This window comes from Ranitomeya imitator, chromosome 4, assembly GCF_032444005.1.
Source record: "Ranitomeya imitator isolate aRanImi1 chromosome 4, aRanImi1.pri, whole genome shotgun sequence".
NCBI lineage: Eukaryota > Metazoa > Chordata > Amphibia > Anura > Dendrobatidae > Ranitomeya > Ranitomeya imitator.
Genome location: NC_091285.1, coordinates 283,566,678 through 283,579,755, shown reverse-complemented (window position 1 = coordinate 283,579,755; position 13,078 = coordinate 283,566,678). Strand labels below are relative to the sequence as shown.

The following is a 13,078-nucleotide window of genomic DNA, read 5'->3' as shown; positions in this document are numbered from 1 at the left end:
TCCATCTAGTTCAACCCATAGCCTAACCTAACATGCCCTAACATGTTGATCCAGAGGAAGGCAAAAAAAAACCATGTCGCAAAGAGTAAGCTCCACACTGGGGAAAAACTTTTCAAGAAAAGCATCCAGTCCCCTCTTAAATTTTAGTAATGAATCACTCATTACAACATCATACGGCAGAGCGTTCCATAGTCTCACTGCTCTTACAGTAAAGAACCCGCGTCTGTTATTATGCTTAAACCTTCTTTCCTCCAGACGTAGAGTATGCCCCTTGTCCCTGTCTCAGGTCTATGATTAAAAAGATCATCAGAAAGGTCTTTGTACTGCCCCCTCATATATTTATATATTAAAAAAAGATCACCCCTTAGTCTTCGTTTTTCCAAACTAAATAGCCCCAAGTGTAATAACCTATCTTGGTATTGCAGACCCCCCAGTCCTCTAATAACCTTGGTTTCTCTTCTCTGCACCTGCTCTAGTTCAGCTATATCTTTATTATACACCAGAGACCAGAACTGTATAAGGTCTTCTCAAGCTGTTTGGCCATTACAATCTCCACGTAAGAAGCCCATAGATATTTTCTTACTCAGCGGCATAAGTAGAGTCCAATGGGCCCTGGTGCAAAATTTGGACCTGGCCCCTTCTGAATGTTCTAGATCTAGTGCAGACAAACGTGTTAGCTTTCTCATTTAACAGCATCCTGTAATTATGTTCCCGATTCTGGCCTGTTCCTGTAATAATGTTCCCCATCCTGTGCATCTTTCCTGTAATAATGTTCTCTGTCCTGGCCCCTTCCTATAATGTTCCCTATTCTTGGCCCCTTCCAGTAATAATGTCCCCATACAGATATACTGTACCCCATGCTGGGCTTCTTCCAGAAATAATGTCCCTGTTCTGCAGCTTTTCTCCAATATATACTGTATATAAAAAATAAAGCGATTGTACTAGTCTTCCCCACTTCCATAATGTGTGGCGTCCTCTTCCATAGCATGCACAGAAGCTAGCAGCTGACTTAATCATGCAAGTGACGGGCAGCCATGATGCGACTTGCACGGTAGCGTGTATTGCAGTGCAGAGACCCGGCGGGTCCCTGTGTCACAATACATTTCTTCCTCAGACACACATCCAGCTAAGATAGCTGCTGGCATCGACTGGCCTCCCACCAGTACAGGTCCGGCCGTGGTCGCACCCTATGTGACCGCAATAGTTATGCCTCTGTTCATATTCCCACACCTTCAAAATCCCAAAGTCTCTTCTAATAAACATTTGGCTGTATATCCTACTGTAAATTTCCATTCTATCTGATCAGGGACTGAAAGGGAACCTGTCGGCAGGATTGTGCACAGTGACCTACAGACAGTGTCAGGTCGGCGCCATTATCCTGATTACAAAGATTCCTGGTGATGAAATCCGTCTTGTGCTTGTTGTGTTTTTGGTTTTTAATTGTTGATATGCCCTTGCCCTGTGGGGGGGCCTTCATGTGCGTCTCTGATTAGGTATTCATAATGCAGACTGCTGACAGGTCACTGATCCCTCACTGACCTGCCCCCTAGTTTACATAATGAATATATGTACATACTGTAGAAAAAAAAGCCCTTATGCGGCTTTGTTTTCCTGAGAATTATAAAAAATCCATTTTAAAATTTTGCAGGTGCCGGTAGTGCCATCTTGCTAGAGAAGAGAAAAAAATGTCCTCCTCCAAGATGGCGCTACCTGACAGGTTCCCTTTAAAGTGGGGGTTGCTTACATAATGGTGAACTTGGACACTTTAATGTTGTCACTGCCGGAGTCTGCCTAGAAATGTGCGTAAATGTACACAGGCCTACTAACATTCATTCCAGACATAGTGGTTTTTGTATTAAAAGCTCAAGTGTGGAAAGAAGACATTTCTTGGGTTTAGTGTCTTGACCAAAGCATAGATCTAAAGCATCTTCATCTTCATTATACTGTGAGGCTGAGTAAAGTGCTTAGAAGTGGAAACTTTCTGCATCACATATGTTTCCCTCGGCGCCATAACTCCATGCTCTTTCATCAGGATCCTACCTCTTTCCCTCTTTCATCTCCGCGCCAGCTGTGTTTACTCTTGACATATAAAACTATAGACCTTTACAAAGCCACACTACTGGTCCTCCGGGGTGTCTAAACTAATAGACGCTGTAAAAGATAGACGTGGGTATTGACTGTAATTCTAGACAAGCCTAGTGATGTTTGTCTTGGATGTATTAGATTTTGTCTGTTTTTTAGGCAGTCCTGATTTCCAGATCTGTGTAACCTCATGCAGAATCTCGCCGTATTCCACCAAACTTACGGTACTCTTAGGCGGAGAGCAGATCTCCTGTAAACATTGACCGCTGGCCCTTTGTAGCTGTAGCATTTTATCCTGACCCTAAATTATTCATGATACATTTTCTCTAAATAATTTGGGAACCTTTTTTTCCAGCTTGCTGCATGTCAGGTTTATGGATGACTTACTGTAACCTTACGTGCAAGTCTTGAAATAAATCCACTGTGAAAATATTAATAAACCTATTTAATGGTCAAAAATCTAATATATAAAGCTGAGTGTGTGTGTGTATGTATGTGGGTATGTTCGGGATTGGCATCTGCACCATCGCAGCTACAGCCACAACATTTTGCGCAGTCACACGTCTGGACCCTGAGAGCGTCATAGGCTATGTTTTGAGGTGAAATTTTAACCCCGCGTGTTCCAGTTCACCAAACTATTTTTCCCCTATCTACATAATGGGGAAAAAGTGAAAGGAAAAGTGTTGGAGGCAAATTGACAGCTGCCAGATGTGAACAAGGGGGACTTAAAGAGTGAGAGCGATGGCGCCAAAGAGTATATACCGTACAGTCGCTAAGGTGGGGCCCCGACATGGGATACTCACCACACACGGGGATATGAACACAAGTCTGGTATTATCCTTCAAAAATAAAAATCTCATTAATAAGCAGACAAACTACAAGAGCAACAAATGTACTATATAGGAAATACGGCAGCTGTCAGTCACATGACCTGTCTATTATGTGTATGTGTGAGCTAATATATACTGCCAGGGGGGAGGGCTTCCTGTTGGCTGGGGATTTATCAGGCTGCCAATAGCAACCAAACACAGCTCAGCTTCTATTTTGCTACAGTTAATTAATCTGAGCTCTGATCGGTTAATATAGGCAACAAAGGACATTCTCAGTATAACAAAGCTTGTGTGACGTAATAGCATGTCAGTTAGGGTGTGTTGGTGGACAGGCTGATGTCAATCACATTACCTCTATGTGAGAGGATATAGAAACTGCCAATTACACAATACTGCAATAATACCACAATAATGCCTCATAAGAAAAGGAATTCCATGGCATGAATGTCAGCTGATGCGAAAAGAAAAGCTGCGTTATGGGCCAATGAAAAATGTGAAGACCGAGAAACAAGGCTGACACACATGACAACAGCGGCTCCTTCCTCAAGAGCCAATGAACTTTCTAAGCAGAGGGAAGCGAGGCTTGCAGATAAGAGAAGAGCTGCTTCCTCAAGGGCTAGTGAGTCATCTCAGCAGAAAGAAGGCCGACTTGCTACTAAAGGTACCGTCACACATAGCGACGCTGCAGCGATACCGACAACGATCCGGATCGCTGCAGCGTCGCTGTTTGGTCGCTGGAGAGCTGTCACACAGACAGCTCTCCAGCGACCAACGATCCCGAGGTCCCCGGTAACCAGGGTAAACATCGGGTAACTAAGCGCAGGGCCGCGCTTAGTAACCCGATGTTTACCTTGGTTACCATCCTAAAAAGTAAAAAAACAAACGCTACATACTTACCTTCTGCTGTCTGTCCTCGGCGCTCTGCTTCTCTGGTCTGGCTGTGAGCGCCGGGCAGCCAGAAAGCAGAGCGGTGACGTCACCGCTCTGCTTTCCGGCTGACCGACGCTCACAGCCAGAGCAGGAGGAGAGCAGAGCACAGCGCTGGAGGACAGACGGCTGTAGGTAAGTATGTACTGTTTGTTTTTTTACTTTTAGGATGGTAACCAGGGTAAACATCGGGTTACTAAGCGCGGCCCTGCGCTTAGTTACCCGATGTTTACCCTGGTTACCAGCAAAGACATCGCTGAATCGGTGTCACACACGCCGATTCAGCGATGTCTACGGGGAGTCCAGCGACGAAATAAAGTTCTGGACTTTCTTCCCCGACCAGCGATCTCCCAGCAGGGGCCTGATCGCTGCTGCCTGTCACACTGGACGATATCGCTAGCGAGGACGCTGCAACGTCACGGATCGCTAGCGATATCGTCTAGTGTGACAGTACCTTTAGAGAATTGCTATTTCTTCCACCAGGGCACAGCAAATGGTTGGAGATTTGAAACATGCTGCCTGGCCACTTTAGTTAAATCTGTGTGGAATATCTCTGGTGTTGAAATATATGTTGTGAAATGCTTCTATTAGCTTAGTTTTTGCCTTTTAATAATTACATTTCTATTTGTTTTGTGTTTTTTGTGTGCAGAATAAATTTTTGTTAACTCATTCTATTTTGCTAACAGCAGTTATTAACCCGGGCGAAGCCGGGTAGTACAGCTAGTAAGTTATAAGACTGCTAACTATGTAGTGCAATTTATATTGCAAAGTACATTAATCCTCCTATAATAAATGGTTCTCCTACAGTTGCAATTTATTAAGCTCTATATGAGGTACCGTAAATATGAATTTTAGTAGTAGTACAGCTAGATGGCCTTATCATACCTGAGGGCTGTGTGCACATAATGCATTGAAAGGAATATATCATCAGAACTGTATATAATACTGCAATTATTTTTAGTTATAAATATTACAATGTCTTTAAATATGTTGGCGCTATATAAATAGAGATTATTATTATTATTGTGGGTAAGGTAGTGTTGCAAAACTATACATATGTATACACCTCTATATAAATACCCCTGATCTCCATTTCATCTTCCATAAAGCACACACCATGCTGCTATGTCTATATTAATGCTGAAAGGAAATAGCTGTCTCCCAGGGGCTTCTTATTTCTCTTTTCCAGGCTTAGGCCTCTTTCACATTTCCGTCGGTAGGGGCCTGTCGCAATGCGTCGGGCCGACGTATCGACCTACTTTGTGAAGTTACTGCGCGACGTGGGCAGCGGATGCAGTTTTGCAGTTTTTCAATGCATCCGCTGCCCATTCTGCAGTCTGGGGAGGAGGGGACGGAGTTTCAGCCGCACATGCACGGTCGAAAATGGCGGACGCGACACACAAAAGACGTTACATTGAACGTTTTTTGTGTCGCGTCCGCCAAAACACGACGGATCTGTCGCATGACGGACACGACGTGTGCCCATCCGTCGCGATCTGTCGCTAATACAAGTCTATGGGCAAATAACGCATCCTGCGAGCACATTTGCAGGAACTTTTTTTGTGCCCAAACCGACTGATTGTGACGGAGGACAAAAGACGGAAGTGTGAAAGAGGCCATAGAGGGATTGTCCATGACATTCCCTTCTTCAAGGGAATCAGTCGGCAGGTTTTTGCTATGTATTCTTGGGAGCGCATGATATAGGGGCTGAGAGATGTTTCACTTATTAGGCTGTGTGCACATGTGCAGGATCTTTCGCATATTTTTTGCGGTTTTTCGCTATAAAAACGCGAAAAAAACGCATAAATTAAGCATTCTATTATTAGAATGCATTCCGCATTTTTTGTGCTCATGTTGCGTTTTTTTCTATGGCGGAATCGCATTCAGGAAAAAAAACGCAGCATGTTCATTCCTTGTGCAGAATCGCGGGGATTCTGCACACATAGGAATGCATTTATCCGCTTACTTCCCGCATGCGGCTATGCCCACCAAGCAGGAAGTAAGCGGATCATGTGCGGTTGGTACCCAGGGTGGAGGAGACTCTCCTCCAGGCCCTGGGAACCATATACCTGTAAAAAAAAGAATTAAAATAAAAAATCGTGATATTCTCACCTTCCAGCGTCCCCGACAGTTTTCCTGCTCCTCGCGATGCTCCTGTTCCCAGGGATGCTTTGCGGCAATGACCTGTGATGACGTAGCGGTCTCGCGAGACTGCTACCTCATCACAGTTCATTGCCGCAAGGCATTATTGGGAACGGGATCATCGCGAGGAGCGGGAAGGCTGCAAGGGACGCCGGAAGGTGAGAATATCACGATTTTTAAAAATTATTTTTAACATTAGATCTTTTTACTATTGATGCTGTATAGGCAGCGTCAATAGTGAAAAGTTGGTCACACTTGTCAAACACTATGTTTGACAAGTAACCAACCTATCAATCAGTTTTCCAAGCGATGCTGCAGATCGCTTGGAAAACGCTAGCTTTCTGCAAGCTAATTACGCTTGCAAAACGCTAGTGTTTAGCGGGAAAAGGCATGCCAATTCCGCATGCGTTATACCTGCGGCACAGTTGCGGAATTGCCGCGGAAATTTCCGCCGCAATTCCGGACGTGTGCAAATAGCCTAAAGCTGTTGTTTCCATACAGTGAATATTTTATCATCAGCAGATTATGACTGCCTAGGCAAGCTCCCTCATGCCAAGCGGTCGACCATGCCCCATCCTCTGATGAGCAGCTTGCTATCAATAGACAATGTACATAGAGAGTCTGTGGTGGGCAGGGTTCGCTTTCTGAGCTCTGCTACATCTAAAAACTCTATCACAACTTCTGCACCCTGTAAACTGTGTGATGCATTGTTGGAATCAGGGTCTCTTTTCTTATGTTATGCACCTCTCAGATGAGGCAGCGAAATCTTGCTGACATTTTTTTTAAATTACTGTGTTCTTATGCATAAAATAATAAAAAAAAATAAAAAAAAGTTCCAAAAGAACTTGTAACAACTTGCATTGTTATGTGTCATGACTGTTGCAGCCAACCAGCATTTGCTGATCATCAGCAGCCGCCTCTTTTCCTGCATGTTCGTGCGAAGTGGCTGGCACTAGGCTAGAAGCGTCACTTGTGCTTTAGATTTCGGTCACTTCTGGCTTTATGGATTGGCACCTGGTAGATATGTGAGATAGACACAAGTAGTATATGTTTACATGATTATACTTGCACAATGCGGTCTCTGTACAGTGTTTATGTAATGACAATCGTATACTCGCTGGAAGCATTATTACTTCATCATCGTTGTATCTTGTTCAATACTTCAGAACATTTGCTTATTTCGTAATGCTCGTTCATTAGATTATTGGATTGTTTATGTGGGTCTGTAAATCATCGTTGTCGGCAGCACAGCTTTACGTGTAAATGGGATGTGCTGCCGAATATATGCGGGCTGTATCAAGTTGGGGAAATGTATTAACCAGTGTTCTGCCCCCATATAACATGTATTCTCAGAGCGGTGACTGAACCAACGCCGCTACCGTGATTGAAACCGAATGCTGCCAGGGAGAATAAAGTTAATTTTCTCCCCTCAGTGTTCAGCTAAGTGCAGGCGCTGAGCAGGATAGTAACGCTATTAACCTGCAGAATAACTCCATATCTGCAGGTTAATATAATTTTTTCTGATGACAGGTTCACTGTAAAAAAGCACTCCCATCAGAGTTTTTATCCTCGTAAAATATATCAGCCATCATATTATATAGCACTGTGTACTTACAATTGCCCATTTTGTCTTTGTACCCAGTTAATTCTTCTCTTTTCTCTGCTCTGTGTCGAAAGAGGAAGTCTCTTGCCCCTGCAGAAATCATTCCCCTTTTTAACTCCTTCCCTGGCTGCTCCGCTCCTCCCCCTGCTCAGGGCTTTTGCTCTGACTCATGCCCTGTGCAGAGAAAATTGACCTCCTGTTTCTACATAGAGCTTAGGAGGAGTTAGTTTTCAATCACAAGAGACCTAATGAAAAATAGAATAACTGGGTTGAAAGGCAAAATGAACAGTAATATAATGACTGCAATATATTAAGAGGATAAAAACTTTGATGGGAGTTCTTTTTTAAGAATGAATTGAGTTGAGTGTCAGTGTCAGTGTGCTTGATCAACCACAGCTTCATTCAGTCAAACACCAGTTCTCGGGATTGTTGGGGGTCACAGTGCTCATAAAGTTATGGAGAGGGGATAACTTTCAAGTTTGGGAATACAGTGAATACCTCTTTAATCTTCCAGGTAAATTATCTGTGGAGCAAATGCGATTGTTTAAATGGTCGTGCATGTGAACACCGGCTAACTTTTGCAAAATTTTTTAAATACTAATGAGGCTCAACTCATTCTCTCAGGGACTGAAAAACCTAAACTTGTGTTTTTTCTTCTTAACCTGTCGATAGAAATTATTGCACTTTAACTTTTAAAAAACTATTTTTGTCTCCATGGTTTGTATTGTATGATTTTATGATTAGGAAGGTTACAAACACGTGAGCGCTGTGGGAATTTGGAAATTTACTATACTGTCTTTTATTGCATTACAGAGCAAAGAAATTGCCTTCCAGCTTCACGAAGATCTAATGAAAGTCCTTAATGAACTGTACACGGTAAGTACCAAATGAACAAGGATGTTCTTATGTCTCGTTACTAGTGATGAGCGAGTGTACTCATTGCTCGGGTGGTCTCCGAGTATTTGACTGCTCGGAGATTTAGTTTTTATCTCGGCAGCTGAATGACTTACAGCTACTAGCCAGTTTGATTACATGTGGGGATTCCCTAGCAACCAGGCAACCCCCACATGTACTCAGCCTGGCTAGTAGCTGTAAATCATTCAGCTACCGCTATGAAAACTAAATCTCCGAGCACTAAAAAATACTCGGAGCGTGCTTGGGAAAACCCAGGCAATGAGTAGACTCACTCATCACTACTTGTTACCACTGCTTGTGAGACTAGACAACTGCCATCCATATCTGCTTACAATGGGATAAGCGGATTCCTATATATAGTTAAAATATAACCTTTATTTCTATATTTCTTAAAAAGTGCAAACATATAGTGCCAACAAAGGTGCAAAGTGCATACGTACAACACAGAAGACACATATAAAAACGCATCTGCGTGTCACCGCCAAAGAAAACAGTAATGCCTAGTAACAATGACTAGCATTACATACAGGTCTATGATGTCCGTGAATCCGTAACCCTCTAGATCTCACAGTTTATAGATCTGTATATACACAAAATACGGTAGGATAACGTGCCAGAAAACTATATTGCTGCCAGTTTTCAAACTTGTTGGTGACCACTGTTGTGATACACACATTCCTACCAGGCAGTATGATCCTATTACAATGCTCATATATCCGCAGTGACCCAGTGGTTATATAGACCTCCTAGATACATATATATGTTAGGTATGGTACCACATACGTCACCAACATCTATGTAAAAATAATAATACTCATCAGTCTTCTGCCGGTTGCCATCTGGACCTTATGCAGTGCTGAGTTATAGTGGCGGTTTAATTCTTCCAACCGCATCCTTCACTTTGGGTCCACCTTGCTAAAGAGTGCCTCCCAACGCGTTTCATATATTATACTCATCAGGGGATTGTGTCACCTTTACGCATAGTGAATGAGCATGATGCTATATCTGCTTAGTAGGTGCTTCATGAGGGTCCATCACCAGATTTCACAATACTAACTGCATGTTACAGAATAGCTTTCTGAGGCTGCGTACTTGCTTTGAATATCCATATCGGAATGTCTGTTTATCCCTCTGCGATTTTACCTAAATTTCAGTCCACCTAGTATGATTGACTTCAGTGTCACTCCAGCTGCAGAGATCTCACACTGCTCAGTGCAAGCTGCAGTTGTCATTCACACCGGGCAGTCATTGAATGCACTTAGATTCACGAGCTTTCTTACTCTTCAGCCATATCTTATACTAATGTTAATATCTGAAAATCCATGTCCCAGTGACTGTATGATCCAAAGTAAATACACCACCGTCGCTAGATCTAAGAAATCTATTTAATAATGCATACAGTGCACCTTCTGTCCTTATTTCAGAGGGCTATGATCTGTGTCGTCTCGCATTACCAGATTATGCAGCTGTAGTAAATCCAAACATTACACATAGTGCTATAAACTTGTGTAGCAAACTATAATTTGAAATTTACTGCATCACATGTCATTGAGAATAACCTGGTAAAAGTATGCAATGCATTAAAGGGAACCTGTCACCACATTTGACCTTTCTAAACTATTCATATTGGCATACAGGTTGTAGACTGGTGAAAAGTCCTACCTGTATGCCTCATATCAGCTGTGTTACTGATAAATCATCTTTTATACTTTATATAAATGACCTCTTCCAGACTCTGGGGCGAATGATGACTGGAAGATAACTCTGCCTCCAGAGCTTATTTTATATGAATGGGGAGTTACCAGTGTAAGACATATAACTAACACAGAACAGGAGAAATAAAATTTGGCTTCTTGCAAACACATGTAAGCGGCTGTCTGAGCTCTGCTGTATTGCAACAATATTGGAAACCTATAATACACAACATGAGATACTCTCTAAATAAAAAAAGGGAGTCTCAAACCTAGATACTAGATAAAACCATAAAGCTATATTAATATAAATATAAAAACATAATACAGAAAAGGTGCTGGAATGTACCAAAAAAGGGACACAAAGTCCTGGGAATCCACACACTAGACCCAATATGTACTATAGCCATGTGCCAAAACAATGAACCAGGGAAAAATAAGCTTCCACGCCGATCCACACAGCGGTATGTACTTGCCGGTTTCTTCTGCGTTATATTCATTGGGGTACTTTATGTGCACACTATTTTGTATGTATTGCCTTTTAGGCAGCATCGTTTAGCACATTATTTTACTGGACCCCCTCTCGCAGTAGGTTTCATTGGGATATTATTTTTCCCTGGTTCATTGTTTTGGCACATGGCTATCTAATATATAATTGCCTAGAATACTACTTCCTGCAATTTGTGCCAACTTCCGTCGCTTTGTCCGGAGCTAATGTCCGGAGCTAATGTCCGGAGATAAGTGACGTCAACAGTGTCCAGTGTCTGATTGGTTGCCGCCTGCTGCGAGCGACCAATCAGAAACGTGCCGTACTGTGACACACTCCGCCCGCCATTTTGGTGTTATTTTTGAATTTTTACCTCACAGCAAGTTTCTACTGCGTGGAGGCGGGCCCAGTGACGTTGCTCTTCAAGCTCCTGCCGAATTTCGTCAAAAAAATGATAATACCATTTACCAAAACTATATATATTTAGTTGTGAAGTGGTTCAGTGACATTTTCACACCAATTTTGAACTTTTGTTTGGTGTTTTCTCCATATACTGCCTATTATTTTTGTTCTTTCTTACTATTATTTATTAATTGTATTATTCTTACATTTGAATAAATAAAGTATACATGGATTCTAGACTCTCGATTCTTTAGAATCGGGCTGCCATCTAGTAGTACATATTGGGTCTAGTGTGTGGATTCCCAGGACTTTGTGTCCCTTTTTTGGTACGTTCCAGCACCTTTTCTGTATTATGTTTTTATATTTATATTAATAAAGCTTTATGGTTTTATCTAGTATCTAGGTTTGAGACTCCCTTTTTTTATTTAGAGAGTATCTCATGTTGTGTATTATATATTTGCAGATACTTTGTCCATGTGTAGATGGACTATGTTATTTTTGGGGCTATTTTTTTGTGATTGGAATATTGGAAACCTGTGAGTTGGAAGCTTAGAGGAACCTGCAGATGTGTCAGGTATAACCACACCCAGCTCTGCAGTGAGATCAGGAGACCAGAGAGCGGCCATTACACATCACACTGGTAACACCTCCTTCATGTAAACAGGCTCTGGAGGCAGAGTTATCTTCCTGATAACATCCTCCCCAGAGCCTGGAAGAGGACATTTATATGAAGTGATAAAAGATGATTTCTCAGCAACAACACAGCTGATATGAGACATACAGGTAAGACTGTTTTCAGCTGTCTATAACCTTCATGCTCATATTAATAGTTTAGATAGGTCAAATGTGACAGATTCCTTTATAATGTCAAGTCAATGGCTGATCTCCCCTGAAAATAAAAGCAACTAGTGTTTGAACTGTAGCTGCCTGATTATTCTCTCCACTAATATCACCTGCCAGTAGAAAGTTGAGTGTCCTCATACACCTTAGATGGTCAACAAATTCTGGCAAGTTTAATCTATTATAGGAATATTTATTCATGGTCTTTTTTTAATATTTTTTTGAAATTTTAAGAAAATGCTAACTCAAAGACAAGGAAGAGGTAAGAAACAAGGGAAAGGTTTGGACATCAGGGATCAAGGATAGAGGTATTATGGTCATGATTCAATAAGGCTTCTAAAAAGTTGGTTGTAGTATGACAGACATCCCAAAGGCATAATTTCTACACAAATTTGCCTAAGGTGTTGAGGGAGGACATAAGGCGTTTCGGTGGCCAGACATTCTTCTGTCGCCCAGATAGATCTAGACGAGATGGGTGGAGTGTGGTTGGGGGCTGTTTGGTGGCAAGAGTCTGGAAACAGAGATTTAGCCGCTGTGTAAATGTAGAACAGCCTGGGTGACTTCATTCCCAGTCAACTGGGGGAGGTACTTTTAGTAAGAAATTTAGGGACCCAGGGCAAGGCTAAAATAGGTAATACGACAACATTCCCAGAACATAAGAATAAGGGAGCCAGTATGTTCTAAGCACCTCCAGCAGGTGTCAGGAATTGACGGTTTGAGAAGTAATGTAGAGCCCAGGGTATGGTACCTATGCATGAGTAAATTGAGCTATGCTTCTGGCGATAGTTAGAAGATTTAGCAACTCTGTCTCATATAGTACTCCACATTTTTGGGGATATATATATATATATACACCAAGAGCCTGTTACAATTAATCCATGTATCTATGGCGAAGGAGGGTGGATGTCATAGGGAAGAGTAGTATCAAGTAGATCATGCTGATAAGAAACCCTGCTGGCATAGCCTCTTGGGGTAATTGCGGGAAGTGGAGAAATGTTTGGGAGTCCACAGTATGAATAATCTATTTTAGGACTTGTTGGTAATGGAAATATTCCCCGGGGTGTAATTTGCTGGAACCAACCAGTCCGCCAAAGGAGTGTAGTTGTAGGCTTAGGGAATCAACCATGTCTGCTATTCTAAAAATCCCAGGGTTTGAACA

At 42.2% G+C, this 13,078-nt stretch overlaps 1 protein-coding gene across 4 annotated transcripts in view; it reads left to right on the top strand.

The window, feature by feature from the left end:
- The window catches only part of SRGAP1 (SLIT-ROBO Rho GTPase activating protein 1), a 205,123-nt gene that overhangs the window by 132,685 nt on the left and 59,360 nt on the right, over positions 1 to 13,078 (top strand). For all 4 annotated transcript variants that reach the window (XM_069764703.1, XM_069764702.1, XM_069764700.1 and 1 more), the window contains exon 4: positions 8,398 to 8,460. In XM_069764703.1, the coding sequence (XP_069620804.1) occupies positions 8,398 to 8,460 (63 nt within the window). The remainder of the gene's footprint in view (positions 1 to 8,397; positions 8,461 to 13,078) is intronic.